Below are 15,100 nucleotides of genomic sequence, written 5' to 3'. Positions count from 1 at the left end.
TCATCTCTCCATTGACTAACAAATTAAGCCCTACAGCCCTCCTCCAAATGCATACCTCCAAATTGAAAACTAAGACCTAGAGATGACTTGTGACTTGCACAGTTTCTCCTTCTCCAACAGCTGATGTTTCCCAATATATAATGAAGCACACCACCACCAGAAAGCTTTTGTTCAGAACAATAAATACCTAAAAGCCTGCAGCTCTTTACAGGGCACATGTATGAGCACAGCTGCAGTTAAGTACTAGTCTTAGGCAGTTCAAACTGAGAAACTTTAGCTTTCACATCCCTTTTGTGCCTTCTAACAGAACAAACATTTGGGCTGAGAAGGGGGAAACAGTGAACAGTGGAGAAAGGTGGCTAATGGCCCATGCTGAGTGTGCTAATATGGCACTTCACTGTTGCAGGATTCCCTTCTCTGTGTAGTAGTGATCCCATTAATGTAGGGGTGGGTTAGGGTTAGGTGGGCCCTAACAGGCCATGCTTTCATTAGATGGTACTTTATTGACAGTGCCAGTCACTTCCCTATGAGTCCAGTGCCAACTCTCAGTTGTGCTGACCCAGATGTTTGCAGGACCTTGATCAGAACCAGAGTGGTCTCCTGATCCAGCTTAAAAAATTGTGGGCCAGGGGCGAATCTCTCTCCGTGAGGCTGGAATGAACTTGTATGGCCTAAAAGCAGCGCAAGTAGTTCACAGAACAGCTCACTAAAACTAAAGCATTAGTACTGTCCAAGTCACTAATCTGGAGTACTCCAGATACAATGCAGGAGTAACCCCTTGCATTTGAAAAGCAGATTAACAAGACACAGAAGCAGCAGCTCCCTTCTTCTGTGTGCCACTGGCTTGCCATGCTGATGTGGACAAACTGCATCTCTTCGTCCATTTTCCTATGTGTATGTGTCTTATTTCACAGACTCCTCAGGACAGGTGCATTGCAGCTGGATGGTACCCAGCACAGGAGCACTTCTGTCACAGTCAGAGGCTGACAGCAGCCTCCAAGCTTCAGCCTCTGAGCTGAACGACTTCATAATACCCTTTTTGTATTATTATGAACTATGTAGCAGTTCACAGTGATGTCACAGTGGTGCCAACAGTAAACTGAGGCAACACAAGAACAAGTGACTTTTTCAGGCTGGCTCTGTGAATCAGTGAGAGAGAAGGAAAAGCAGTCCACACCTCCTGTCTCTGAGGCCCCTTCCTTGAAGAGCTAGATTGCAGCTCTCCTGGGGAATTATGTCAATCAAGAGCTGTCCCTTGAAAAGGCATCTGAATTAGGTGCTTCCTCAAAGCACACAAATCTGTCATTCCCAGCTCCAGCATGTTTCAGTTTGTGTGTGTGTTTGTTTGTTTTAATATATGAAAGTTAAAGGTTTGCAAAACAGAATGATTAATGTAGAGTCTGAAAACCAAGCCCACCCAGTGGAAATGGATAAAGTGCAGCAAAGGCAATTTTATGTACCGCTGCCATGCGTCAGTAGCTGCCTTGTTTGTTGCAAGACGTTTGTGGCTAAGCTTAGTGTTCCCTGTTTGTGTGGGGTGCAGGTCCCCTCTATCTGCCATACTGGGTCGCTGACCCCTTTTCATCCACTGCCTTTTATTTTGATACCTGGGAGAAGGGTGGAGCATCTTGCCTCTAGTGCTGCCCTCTCACAAGCACAGCATTAGGGATGTTTCTGTATGAAGTTCCCCTTCATGCTCCCCCCTGCCCCAGCACATCCCCATATAATGGTAATAAGCACCCCTCCAGTCTGGCTAGTACTAGATATATTAAACCTAAAGCCCTAAATGACTAGCCAGAATGCTTTGGGTTTTCACTGGCCTACAATCCAGCCACATCTGGTCTGAATTCCCTTTCTTTTATACCATGTTACTCTGGTTACAGGCTATTCACCTCATTACAGACTTTCACATTTTGCCACCAGGGTAAGATCACATCTCTTGTACGCTGGCTGTATACAGTTCCTTGTAACACATTGCTGGTTTTAGACTGAATTCAGTAGTATTTGCGTACAGATTCATATACTTTTGGATTTCCCATACGGTTAACTGGCAAACAGATCTGTGTTCTGGATGAAAGAAATGTCTTTGTGTTCTAGCTATGGCTTTATTACTTGTCTAGGATTTGTATTAATTTATTTCCTGAATGCTTTATAGACTGTAATAATTACAGGTATTCACACAGATTAATCACATTCTTTTCTTACTATTCTTCTGAGATTCCACTCAGTTCTTCAGATCAAACTCCCTCCTGTGTTTACAAACAGCATTTTTAATTGTTCCTTTGCCTAGTAGCTTAATGTAGGGTTTGCTATATGACATTCCTAACTATAAGAGAGTTCTTAAAATAGCTGACGTTGCTACAATATTCCTAGCACCACATTTACCCAGCCACTGCTTTCTCCTTCCAAAGGCACTCTGTAAAGGAAGACTCAGTCTATTATCACTGTGGTGCAAACTGTGCAATTGATTGCAGTCTAAATGCCTTCCATTTACTATTGGGGTTATTTTTAAGCCTGTCATTTTGTTTGATCATCATAACTTTAGCATGTGTGTGACACAGTCTGGATCAAGCAGTGCGATGGATATAGCTCTTGAAGTCCAGTCCAAGGCAATGTTTTATAGCAGTGTTACAGGACTGTCTGCATGGTGCTCTGCAAGATGCTGGAAAAACAAATTCTTAAATTAGTGGATGGGTTCCTGCCCCTTACCCATCCCCACAGAACCCAAAACCTGTGCTTCATTTCCGTGTATTTTTTCAGAAAATCTTTGCACCACCATGGGGCCTCTGCTGCATCTCCCTGCTGTGGTTTGTCCCAAACGTTTGTGCCCTTCACCAAGCCTAACCTACATCCCCAAGTAGAGCCGTTAATGTAGTAGGAAGGCAGATGCATTCCTGATGCTATCAGCTCACTGAATCCCTTGAAAGGCTTGATGTTCCCACAATGAACCTAAAGGCTAGCAGCTAGCTTTCTGCCTTGTCTGCACATCTGATCTCTAATCTGCATCAGCTGTCCCTCCTCTGAAGACAGCATAAAAATCACTCCTCCCTTCTGGGTCCTGTCTTCAGTCAGACAGATACATGTGGTAAAATAATTGTCTTGGAGCTCCTTTCAGTTTTGTAACAATTGGAAGTTGTAGGAGGTTAGTGACAAAAGGGATCAACCGGCCAGAAGATCCAGTCCTAAAACGTACCTACAAGAAAGGAACTGTCTGAAGACTCTTGCTTGAAGATTCTGACAATAAAATGAGAGGTAGAAGCTATGGAGGGGTAGTTGATGCAGCATCTTCTTCAAACTACTGAGGCAATTAAAAAACTCAGATCATAACCAGCAACAGGTGAAACTGACCAGCATGTGTTAATTTTAGTCCATTTCAAACCATGGAGCTGAGCTTCTTAAAGCAGACTTTCAAGATTATATTGTCTCTGTTTGTGAACTTTTTAAAACTGGAATTTCTGAGACTGCTACAAAAACTAAGTTCTGCCAAAGGGAACTTGGTTTGAAGTTGGTGTCTAGTCAAATCTGAACTATTACGCTCATTTCCCCTTTAATTCCTTTAATGCTTCTTAGCTGGGTGTGTCCAAGATGGATTTACCTGGTTTTAGCAGTAAAAAACAATCACAAAATTCAGGCTTAAATCCAGCTCAATGATGAGAGAAAAAATCCGGGGTTCTGCATCCTGGACTTTGAACATTTGTCTAACGAGTGATGGTTCAGAGGCAGGAGATAAAGAGAAGGTCCTTATTTTATTTGATAGAAGTTTTTTGTCCCTAACTGAAATCCCTAATTCCTTTGTTTTGTTTTGTTTTGTGGTGGTTTTTTTTTTTCCTGTAGATAGCTCAGATGCCATCATATAACCTTCAGAGCCCAATACAGGAAAGTCATGTGTCACCTTCTGATAAGCTGGGAAGAATTTAATTAAATGAACATATATAAAAGATGCATGAATGAGAGATGGTCCAGGAGTTCTTCTAAATTAGCTTAGCAGGAAGAAAAAAAGAGTGAATCTCTATCAGTAGTGTAAGTGGAGGGCATTGCTTTTTGTAATATAACCAAGCAGAATCACAAAGGTTGAGAGAACTTACAGCATTCCCTGCCTCTGAGTTCTCTAGATTGTTATCATATGCCAGTGGACTGAAAGGAAGGAAATAAAGTGCTTATTTAACCAGAAAGAATGAATTTTCACTCTTAGTTCTGTATAGAAGAATAAAAACCACCAGGTGACTTCTGATGAGAAATGCTCAGCTTCTCAGGGTTTGAGGTACTCCCAAGTGGAATAAAGGCAAAAATTTGAAACCCACCTCCTCTTTTACATTTGTATACTTGTCCCATTCCAGTAGGTTTTTAGTAATAAAAATTCCTGTAACCCAATGGAGATGACAGCCTGTCTTTGTTTGCTCTTTAAAATAAAGCAAATAATGTAAAAAATACCTCAACATATATTATTGGCTATGATTCTCAAATTGTTTACAGAACGGATTCCAGTATGCCCTAAAAATTTTGCCACGCTCATGTGAATCTGGTCACCAGGAGAGCAGGGGTTTAAAGGAGAAGAGCTGTTGAAACAATAACAGGAAATGTGTGTACAAAGCTGATTTTTAGAATTATATTTACTTATAAAAATGAGCCTTAAAAAGAAACACCAGAGGAAAAAATTCTGCAAACTGGAAGTCTGGCAGTTCTCTAGCAAGCAGGCTGGGAGAAAGCAGGTGAGATAAATGAAAGCATGCTGCTTGCATTTTGATACAGGAATTTGTTCATGACAGTGAAAGGCAGCAGGTAGAATCCAGCTCAACGCAAATGAAAATCATGTATCTGAACATAGGGAGCAGACAACAGTTAAATATATTGCATCCTTCATGTCAGAACCTGCACTGTCTTCCCTCAGAAATTGAGTCTTCCCTGTCCATCTTTTCATTATTGCTTCACACAGCCTGCAGCCATGATTCTGAGACTGTCACAGAGTAGCAAGAGTCCTGATGCTAGGTGACCTCTGACAGCCCAAATCAGGTGTCTCCTTTAACAGATTGGATCCTGGGGACATCTGGGACATGCAAGGTTTGACAGGATGGTTCCCAGGACCCTTTAGTTTGTCCAAAGGGATGTGTGCCCTAATGAGGCTACAAGAACAAAGATGCTCTAAGGTGTCTCAGTGCCACTTGTCATCTCTAGATCTTCTCTTGGTCCCACATACATGCATAGCCCCCCTGACTTGGCTTACTAAGCAAATAGCTTACCCAGGCATGAAATTATTGCTGCTTCAGCCCCTTTTTAGAGTCTGTAGCTAGAGCCCAGTAGATTGCAGAGGGGGTGATGTTCCTACAGCCAGAATTATAACAGGCACATCAGGTTATGTCTGCTTTCCTGGCCTGCTTCTTGGCAAGGTGAATAGCCATGTGCACTAATTCATCAGCCAGCTTGGAAATATGGCCTGTACTCAGATGGAGCTGTTTTAAGAAAGCTCCCCAGGAGCTTGTGAAAGGCTGGTCCTGGGTACTGTGTTCCTTGCTGACAATTAGTTTGGTAAGCAAAGGCCAACCAAACCACCAGACCTGTTCTGATGTTCTTTCTCAGGCCTGTACAGATATTTTGTTTGTGTTCACCTGAAGAGTGAGAGGGATACCTCCAGTCAGACTCGGAAGCGCATGCTTGTTCTCTGAGTCCTGACTTCCTCTGTGACAGCCACACAGTTGGTTGTCCCAGCACAACAGTATAATTAAAATACATGAGATGCAGTAAAGGAGACATTTAGAAAACTGTAATATCCTAGTGTCTTGAGTAAACCCCTACAAAAATGGCAATAAAATTGGTTTTAGCAGTCTTGAATTTGCTTCCAAGTGCACAGCACTTGTGTGCATAACCCTTGTGAACTCAAGTCACAATTTTCTTGTCAATTCTCCACCAGCATCACAACTAAGAGATGCTGAGAAACCTGACCAGCTTAAATAACACACGAGTGCATGCTCTATAAGTGCTAGTGGTTTGTCAGCTAATATAACTGAAAGGAAAAATATTTTTCATTTAACAGGGAATGTCAGAAATTTGAAGTCTTTTCCCTTTCTGAAAAAAAGTGAAAACAAACAACAAAATTTCATGAATTTTAGAGGAAAGAAGGGTTTTTGCAATTGTTTAATTTGTTTCATGTCAGTTAGAAGATCAAACCAGTTTTTTCCACTGGTACCAGAGGCAGCTCAGCACCACGCAGAGTAGACTTGAAAGTGGTACAGCATACAGGGAAATCAAAGGAAGCTATTCTCCCTCAGAGATAAGAGCAACAGCAATTTCCTTTGTTTTCACTGTCATTCAGCTTGCAGTTTCTTTTTCTGTTTCTCAAGAAATGGTGTCCTTGTAAGGGGAAAATTCTGCTCCCCACTCTCTATAGCTGCCCTTGAATAAAGCTTCACATTCTGGAAACACTTGAAGAGATCTAATCTTCCTAGAATCAATGTACTTATGCTTCTTGACAAGAGTTTACCCTCACTCAGCCATCACTTGATTTTGAAGGGGCATGTGCACAGACCTTTGCAGGTTCTGACACGCATCCATGACCAGATACAAGCCATCTACAATAAGGAAGCCACATAGCTGTGCTGACACTGAGAGACCAGGCCAAAGTGAAAGACAGAGAGAGGTGTAGGAAATGAAGATTTGCTATTTTCCTATGCAGCCTTAGTTCCTGGGTCTCAAATTGGAAGACTTCAGAAGAACATATCCCTTTGCTGCATGCATACCAAATGGGCTATGCACTGGGGTGCTTGTACTCAGAGACACATTATTAGATTCTTAGGGTCCTGGTTTTAAGAACACACACACACTCACACAGATCTGTGAAAAACAGAGATACTCAATTCCATTTCTTTAGCCACTGAACTGTTCTGGAGAAAACAGCCTCGTATGGTCTTAAGCTGTGGTCACATTTCCATGGTCTTCTCCATAATTTGTTTAAGATCTGTTGTACTCATTAGACATCAGTAAAATAAACCCAAACACGAGTACATTTTCCCATGATGAGAGAATTTTGAGATGGCAGAGACCTGTTAGACAATTTACTCCATCTCCCAGCCAACACAGAACTGGTCCCAGTATGTTATTTCTCATTGTTTTATTCAACGTAGTTTTAAAATTCTCAAGATCACAGCTATATCTCTCTTCTGAGCGAGACATTTTTCCTGACATTCAAGTAAGGCCTTTCCTGCTGGCTGTTGCCTCTGCTGTCCATCTTAAGACTCCAGGTCTTTGGCTTTGCACGTTATAGGGGCAAATTGTTGCTGGTGCACTGGGGGAGTAAAGGATCAACGGCTCTGGCATTTCTAAATGAGCACCAGGCAATAAGCAGAGAGATCTGAGAATCCAGGTTCTTCTGTACATTGTTTCTCCCTCTCCAGATTTCACACATTCCCCATTTTCAGCTCTTTTACCTTGTTGATGAGGCTGGAATCACCTGGGCTGGTCTCGTCATCTTCTGAACTCTTCTGTTCCTCATCTGATGTGACGACCTCCATTGGTATCACAGACACTGGGCACACTTTGTACGGCTCAGTATAGGCACTGCAGAGAGAAAGAATAAACTAGCTCACTGGTGTTATTCCCAGACACTCGGTATTGCTCAGACATAATGAATCCACACATTTCCCAGAGGTAACCAGTCAGGGGCAGGGAATACCTGCAGACCTGCTGGGCTTGGAAAACAAGATTTCTCAGGCTTTGGCTTTTTCCTGCCAGGTTCAACAGCAACCATTTAGGCAAGTAGAAGGATCTGAAATGAACAGTGGGAAGTTAACTGAACTTGTTCAGGCTACCCTAAAAGATCAATGTTCTGGCTCAGTTTGGAGTAAAAAGTTCATGTTTAGTTGCAACCAGAACTGCTTTGTTCCTCCCTAGTCAACCCCTCAAAATGGATGTAATAAAATCATACTAACATCTCAGTGCTCATTAAAAATAGAAGTTAAGATATTGTAACAATGGCTTTTCTGGGAAAACATCAAAAGGATGAGAAAAGTGTAATTGTAAGACCAATAGCATCAATCAAAGCACAAGCTAGTCAGATCTCAGAATCCTTGAGTTGTTTCAAGGAAGTCTGAATTCAGCTCCACAAACCCAGAGAAAGCCATGTACTGGATCTGGTGTATAATATGGGCCAGTGGCTTCCCAACATTTCCTTTCAGAAAAAAAATATTAATTTTTTTTAATTAAAGTTGCCAGTGATTCCAAAACTTCCACAAAGCATGACTAGAGGTAGGTTCTCCAGGTGGTGCTGGCCCTTTACCTTAGAAAGTTGTCTTTTATGGCTGAATATGCTGAATATGCCTACCTCTAAATTCCAGATACTGAATCTTAGTCTGCTGAATTGGAGGCAGTCTTCCAAATTTTCTTACTGTGCAGGTACTCACAGGCTGGTTCAGGTTGTCCTCTCAATTTGTCTTTTGTATGAAATAGGTGAAGGTCTTGGTGTCTTACTATGTCATGCCTCATATCATGTAACTGTTCTAAAATCTCTGAACTTTATTCAGTTATCCATTAGCATTAATGAATTTACTAACCATTTTAGCACCAGTTTTTACTACCAGCCAGTTTTAGTGCTGTTCTTGGTACTGCAAAATAAAACTCAATATTCTGGCACTGGCAAAATAGTGTCAAGTATACCAGTAGTAATACCCATCTATTCCTACCTGACTTTACTGTGTTTTTACATTCAAGGATCAGATCAGTATTTTTGGCCACACTATCATTCTGGGAGCTTATATACAGATTATACACCACAGTGGCCCCAAGCCTTTTACATTTCTGGAGGTAAGTTCCAGCATTCAGCCAACAGGGCAAGCCTGTTGTCTTGAGAAACAAAATCTAACATCTCCATGTGTTCCAGTAGACATCTTGGCCAGCCAGGTCAGTCTGTAATGTGGGCCTAGCTTTCTCAGTGTATATGGCTTCTTCTCATTTCCTCTGAAATATTTTTCATTACTTTCACAGCTCTGCCTCATCTCTTTATTTTTGTTTGATCTCCCACTTGGGGATCCCAGATATGAACAAACCAGAAGCTTCAAAGCCAATGATAGAGTGATAGGAGGCTGGGCAAAGTTGCGTTAATGTAATTGGCAGAGCAACGAACAAAGAGACTCCCACAGGCACTGACTAGATTTGTATTTCCTCTTGGGAAGGAAACTCCCTTCATATCTGCATACACTTCCAAACTGCAAACAGGGCTCTGTGTCTCCCCATGGAGGTGCGGCTGCCAGCCTTTCTTTGATGTTGCCAGCTTTTCCTTCACGCTCAGAGTCAAGGAGCTCTTGGAAGCTGCCCGGTGCATTTGCTACGGCTGGGCAAAGGGCCAAGCAGCAGCACTGTTCCTCACCATTGCCTTCTCTTGTTTGTTACTAGTGTCTGCAGTTTTCCAGTGTGGGCAGCATCACAGCACTTCCGAAAACCTGCCTAGCTACAACAACAAAGGGGCCTCAGCACAAGTGAAAGCAAGAGCAAGGCAGATACAGGAACAGCTTGGGAGGCTTATTAATAGTTTAGCCAGTCTCCTTCCTTACTTGCACAGCGTTTCTGCAATTTGTAATTGTTTGCCCCAGCAGATGTGAAATTAAGTCCCTCCCTCCCTCTCTCCCTCCTTCTCTCTCCGATAATAACTGCATTATGTTAATGTAAGAACACATTATAATTTGGGAAGAACGCCTCCATATATTAGTCTGGTAATCATTATGAATGGCATTATTAAAGACTCATACAGCAGCAAAACTTGCCATATTGCTGAACTGTTGCATGGGCTTCATTTATAGTAGGCCTGTGGTCCAGTGGCACTGGTTTGTGTTTAAAGAGAAGTCCTGAAATGTTACGTTTCTCATTTGCACATAGAATGGGCACGGGCATTTTTGTGCCACCCTCCCCATCCTGCCCTTCTCCAGCCACTTCCGCAGCATGCAGGTCTTCACTTCTGAGACTCTTCTATATTGGCATAGAGCTCCTGGGCAGTACACCTTTCCTGACACCCAGCATGTGTTTTACTCCAACAAATTCACATCCTTTTATTCATTTTATATGTCTATGCTCTTGCAGTCTCCTAGCAATCCTAGCTCCTGAATACTTGAACTAAGCCTAGGAACTGGTCACCAGGTGAAGGTGCCCTGGGTAGCTTGGTCTTCACTGATCCCACTGCCAGGTGCCTGAAAGAAGACACCAACGATGCAGAGATAGGTGGCAGGTGACTTCTAAGGCACAATAGGTTTTGGGAAATTTTATAAAAGGACAGTATGAAGAATAATGCAGGGCAAGGTCTTACCCACAAAACAAACCCTTCAAGTATGCCCAGACAGTTACCATATCTGCAGTTACGGTATGTACTAAGATAAAAGGCTTTGGTCTTTTATCTAGTACAAGCTTCTGTGCATGCACCCTGTGAAAACGAGCTGTATATATTTTAGCATTTTCCAAGAGACTATGTAGGTTACTTTTGATGTTGGTAAACTGCTAATACTGGAGGAACCTTCCAACTTGATATTTGAGAACAGAAAAATAAACTGCTTTCTTAATATAAGAGAGTCATTGAGATTAATGAGCTGTAACCACTGATCATGACAAGAGTCCATTTCTAATACTAGGGAAGTGGTCACAGTCAACTTCATGCACTACAGTTCTTCTAAAGCAGTTGAATCTCCATTGATCACAGGATTACAGACTAGCTGAGGTTGCAAGGGGCCTCTGAAGGCCATCTGGTCCAACCCCCCTGCTCTTGCAGGGCCACCCAGGGCCAGCTGCCCAGGACCTTGTCCAGCAGCTTTTGAGTATCTCCAAGGATGGAGACTCCACAAGCTCCCAGGGCAATGTGTGCCAGTGCTCAGTCACCCTCAGAGTGACAAAAAAAAAAAAAAAAAGTGTTTCCTGATGTTTGAGAGAACCTCCTGTGTTTCAGTTTGTGCCTATTGCCTCTGGTCCTGTCACTGGGCACCACTGAGAAGCAGCCTGGCTCCATCTTCTTTGTACCCTCCCTTCAGGTATTTACATACATCGATGAGATCCCCCCTGAGCCTTCGCTTCTCCAGGCTGAACAGTCCCAGCTCTCTCAGCGTTTCCTCACAGGAGAGCTGCTCCAGTCCCTTCATCATCTTCATGGCCTTTGTTGGACCCTCTCCAGTATGTACTGGGGAGCCTGACACCGGACACAGCATTTCAGATGTGGCCTCACCAGTGCTGAGTAGAGGGGAAGGATCCCCTCCCTCAACCTGCTGGCAACACTTTGTCTAATGCAGCCCAGGATACCATTAGCCGTCCTCTGGGCACCTTGATTTTAGGTGTCTGTGAAGTACCTTTCAGTGTGGTTTTGTAAAGAATAACCCTTTTATGGACAAAGAGTAACCTAACTTTATAAAGCTGTGGTAAAGCAGAATCACCGTGTTAAATTGCAAACTGCAATCCAGGATAGCACAAGGAGAGAACTCTGCTGGACAGGACAGGGATTGCCAGCCCATTTCCCTCAGGACACGTATCCAGACCACAAACCCCACAGCCACAGATGGTACTTACTGGCTTGCAATGGCAGTTTCTGAGAGCACCATTAGTACGCAATCTTAAAAATGCACACAAACTGAGAAGAGATATTACTTTTTGTAAGAGGATACACAAATGCTGAATTAAAACAACTGTTGTATTTGAGAAGCTTCATTTCAGAAACTGTGTGATCTTTGCCTATGAGTTCCTAACACGCTCTTGAATAAAAGACCCTATGAAACTGTAAGATGATATAGACTAGGAAAGAAGAGTGAAGTGATGGGTGCAGTGATCTCATGAACAAAGAATGGAAATCGTAGAATCACAGAATAGTTTGGGTTGGATGGGACCTTTAAAGGTGCCCTAGTCCAGCCCTCCTGCAGGAAGCAGGGGCATCTTCAACTAGATCAGGTTGCTCAAAGCCCTGTCCAACCTGACCTTGAATGTTTCCAGGGATGGGGCATCTACCACTTCTCTGGGCAACCTGTTCCAGAGTTTCATGACCCTCATTGCAAAAACTTTCTTCCTTATATCTAGTCTAAATCTTTTAGTTTAAAACCATTACCCCTTGTCCTATCACAACAGGCCCTACTAAAGCATCTTCCAGCCCAATGCACATCCTGATAGAAATCCCAGAATTTGTTCAACTATTTTTAGTATATTGCAGGAAAATGGGGAAAACAGATACAGGCAAAAGATTCTAATGCTGATGCTGCTTCTCTACTGGTAACAGGAAAGTGCAGGTGGGATTTGCAAAGTAACCTAAGGCAGTTAAGCACTAAAATCCCATTGATTTTCAGTTCGTTTAAATGTCTGGTAGTGCAAGCTTACACTGCTGAAGGTGCTTTTGTCTAGTTTTGTGCTGAAACTCTCAGTAATGTTCCTGTGGTTAGTAGGGTCTAGAACTAAAAAAAATCACAGACAGAACACAATAAGGGAAACTACCTCTAAATCAGTGATTAGGTCATTGCAACTGGGGATACAGGCCAGATTTCATAATGATTGCCTGTCTGTTCCTGCCTTGACTGGGCAGGAATAAGTGGAGGAGTTTGATAGAAGGAGTGAAGTGTGCACAGGTAGAGCTGCAGACATGATCAGTAAAGAATGTAGTTATGCACCTCACCAGCAAGTCTCAGTGGTCTGAACTACGAACTCTGCCTCTTGCATAAACCTGGGACACAACAAATTGCTAGTTGTTGTCCTAGTCACTTGCAATTTCATTTTTGCTTCTTCCCTTGAATCCAGATCAAGCAGGACACTGCTACCCCCTGATAGCTCATTAAGAACTTCCCTTCTGTCTTTTCTCAACCTATTCAGGGAAACCTTACCTTCATTTTCCTTCTTATTCCTCCTCAAGACCCAGTACCTTTAATCACATCAGTGTTTATTGAAACTACCCTGTTGTTCATCAGCTACAGCAGTTTTCTCCTCGTCCCTGAGTCCAAATGTATCCTAGCACTTTATGTGACTTACAGGGTCTATCTAAGGGCATGTAAGATGACACCATGCTAAATTCATTACCTGAAACTAACCTGCAACAAGGCTAAGGTTTTCTATACATTTAACCATTATAATTATATAGATTATGCATATATAATCTGTAATTATATATATGTCATAAATGTTCAAAACCTTGTGTTTCTTTATTCTGCTAAATCATATTTTTCTTTAGCTCATTAAAAACACTGCTAAATAAACATGCTGCAAGCAACAAACTTTAATGCAATGGAAGGTGCTAATAGAAGTGTGGGTGTGAAGAATAAAGGGAGAAATAGTCTGAGTCCCTGGTCTCTCAACAGACAAGGTAATTCCCAACTAACTCTCTTCCTTGTAGCAATGACATGGCTGAGTAAGAGCAGTGTGCAGACACATTACCTGCTGCTCCTCCAGCAATTGTCTGTAGTCATTCCAGGAGTTAGCCAGCAGGAAAAAGAAAGCAATGGGCCTTCTGGGACAGTCTAACCTTAAATTAACTGAATAAATGCAGGAGGATGCAGTGCAACACAAGTCTTTTACTTAGCACCAGCTACATTGAAATTAGCACAGCTGCTGATTAGGTACAGAGTAGGGAGAAGCCATTATCTATGTACCTTCACCTGTGAACACGTATTGGTACATCTGGAAAAAGGTGTTCTGGAGTCTACAGACTCTCTGGTTATCCTGCCCCTATAGTGATGTTTACATTTTATCTCAAAGGCAAAGGATCTGTGAACTAAGTGGAGGATGAAACTATCAAGGAGGGAAGCTGAACTGATCATTGCAATAGCGCTAGCTCCTTCATTAATGAAGTCAAGACACAAGTCTCTACTACCTATGATCCCTCCATAGCACAGGTTGGGACAAGTCTGAGCACAGATGGTATGTGCAAGGTTAGTGATGGACCACTGTGGAGATATACAACAGGTGTGACAGCTCATGATTCACAGCCTGACAAATACTGTATTTTGTCTAGCTTGAATGTGCAATTCTCAAAGAGTTACTTGCCATTTTTTTAATTCTGCACCTATCCTTCAAATGACCATGCAAGTTTTACCCCATTCCTCAGCAATGATCACATCAATTATTTAGGATTTTCAGAAGTTATTCAGTCAGCATTAGTGATGTAAGAATTTAACTGGGAAATTTAACAGTGGCAAAATACCCAGCCAAGGTTATTATAATAAAAGCCAAGGAAGACCATGATTTTTTTTTTGCATAACACCACAAATGCTCTTAGCTATAGGCTCGTCTCTTGGCCATACACATAAGCTGAGTTGGTGGAAATTCAGACTTAAGGTCTGTCACTTCCCCCACTTGATGTAAGTCCTCTCTACCAGTAAGGATTAGATTGCCTGCAGTTTGCTTTCGATAAATTTGTGCATCAAGTGATGCATCCTACAGAAAGGCTCACAAAAGTGATTTGCCTTTTGCTTCATGGTCTATGCTTCAGCACTGATCAGGAGGGGAGAAAGGGAGTGCTCTTTCCTGTAGGGTATTTATATTAATATATCCCTGGAGCTCTCAGTTATGCTTTATGATACCTGTGGAATTGGAGTATCCATCCTTTCCATCAAGTGGCTCTTTATACATCTGAAATGAAGCTGGTTAGGCTGTTAAGATGTGCTGGCAATGCCCCTTCAAATGCCAGTGCAGTAGATCCATCACAGTGTCTATAAGGTATGATCATGTGTGTTGGGACAGACTTAAAATGTACTTCTGCCTTGCAACTGAACCTGCTCAGACAGTGTAAATGTGCTAGAAATTTGTTGGTCAGTCAAAAGCAGTTCAGCATCTCCCTGTAGCCATAAGCATTTGGGTAGCATTCAGATGCTGTGCAGTTTTAGTGCCACAGTGATTCCCCGCATGTTAATCATATGGGATGGAGTGGGCCAGTGGGATACTCCTGTGACTGGACCCATCTCCAGGGCAAAGCAAGTGTGATGTGGCCAGTGAAGACATCCAGACTGCCTCATTGCAGCTCCTGAGCACCTCCTTCATTTTCATGTGTCCCTTCATGGACAGAGGACTTCTTCTAAAATTGGATTTCAGTATTCCAAAATGCAGTTTCTGGACAACGAGACTGGGTGGCTTATCATTAATCTCAGGAGTGTGACACACCATCACCAGCCAGCCT

The 15,100-nt window shown here is 42.5% G+C and overlaps 1 protein-coding gene across 2 annotated transcripts in view; it reads right to left on the bottom strand.

Annotated features, from left to right (window-relative positions):
- FGD5 (FYVE, RhoGEF and PH domain containing 5) overlaps nucleotides 1-15,100 on the bottom strand; it is a 110,129-nt gene that overhangs the window by 60,121 nt on the left and 34,908 nt on the right. For both annotated transcript variants that reach the window (XM_055803763.1, XM_055803764.1), the window contains exon 3: nucleotides 7,419-7,548. In XM_055803763.1, coding sequence (XP_055659738.1) covers nucleotides 7,419-7,548 — 130 coding nt within the window. The remainder of the gene's footprint in view (nucleotides 1-7,418; nucleotides 7,549-15,100) is intronic.

The sequence above is a fragment of the Falco peregrinus genome, chromosome 5, assembly GCF_023634155.1.
Source record: "Falco peregrinus isolate bFalPer1 chromosome 5, bFalPer1.pri, whole genome shotgun sequence".
NCBI classification, from domain to species: domain Eukaryota; kingdom Metazoa; phylum Chordata; class Aves; order Falconiformes; family Falconidae; genus Falco; species Falco peregrinus.
The sequence above is the reverse complement of the archived record's forward strand: the minus strand, read 5'-3'. Positions and strand labels throughout refer to the sequence as shown.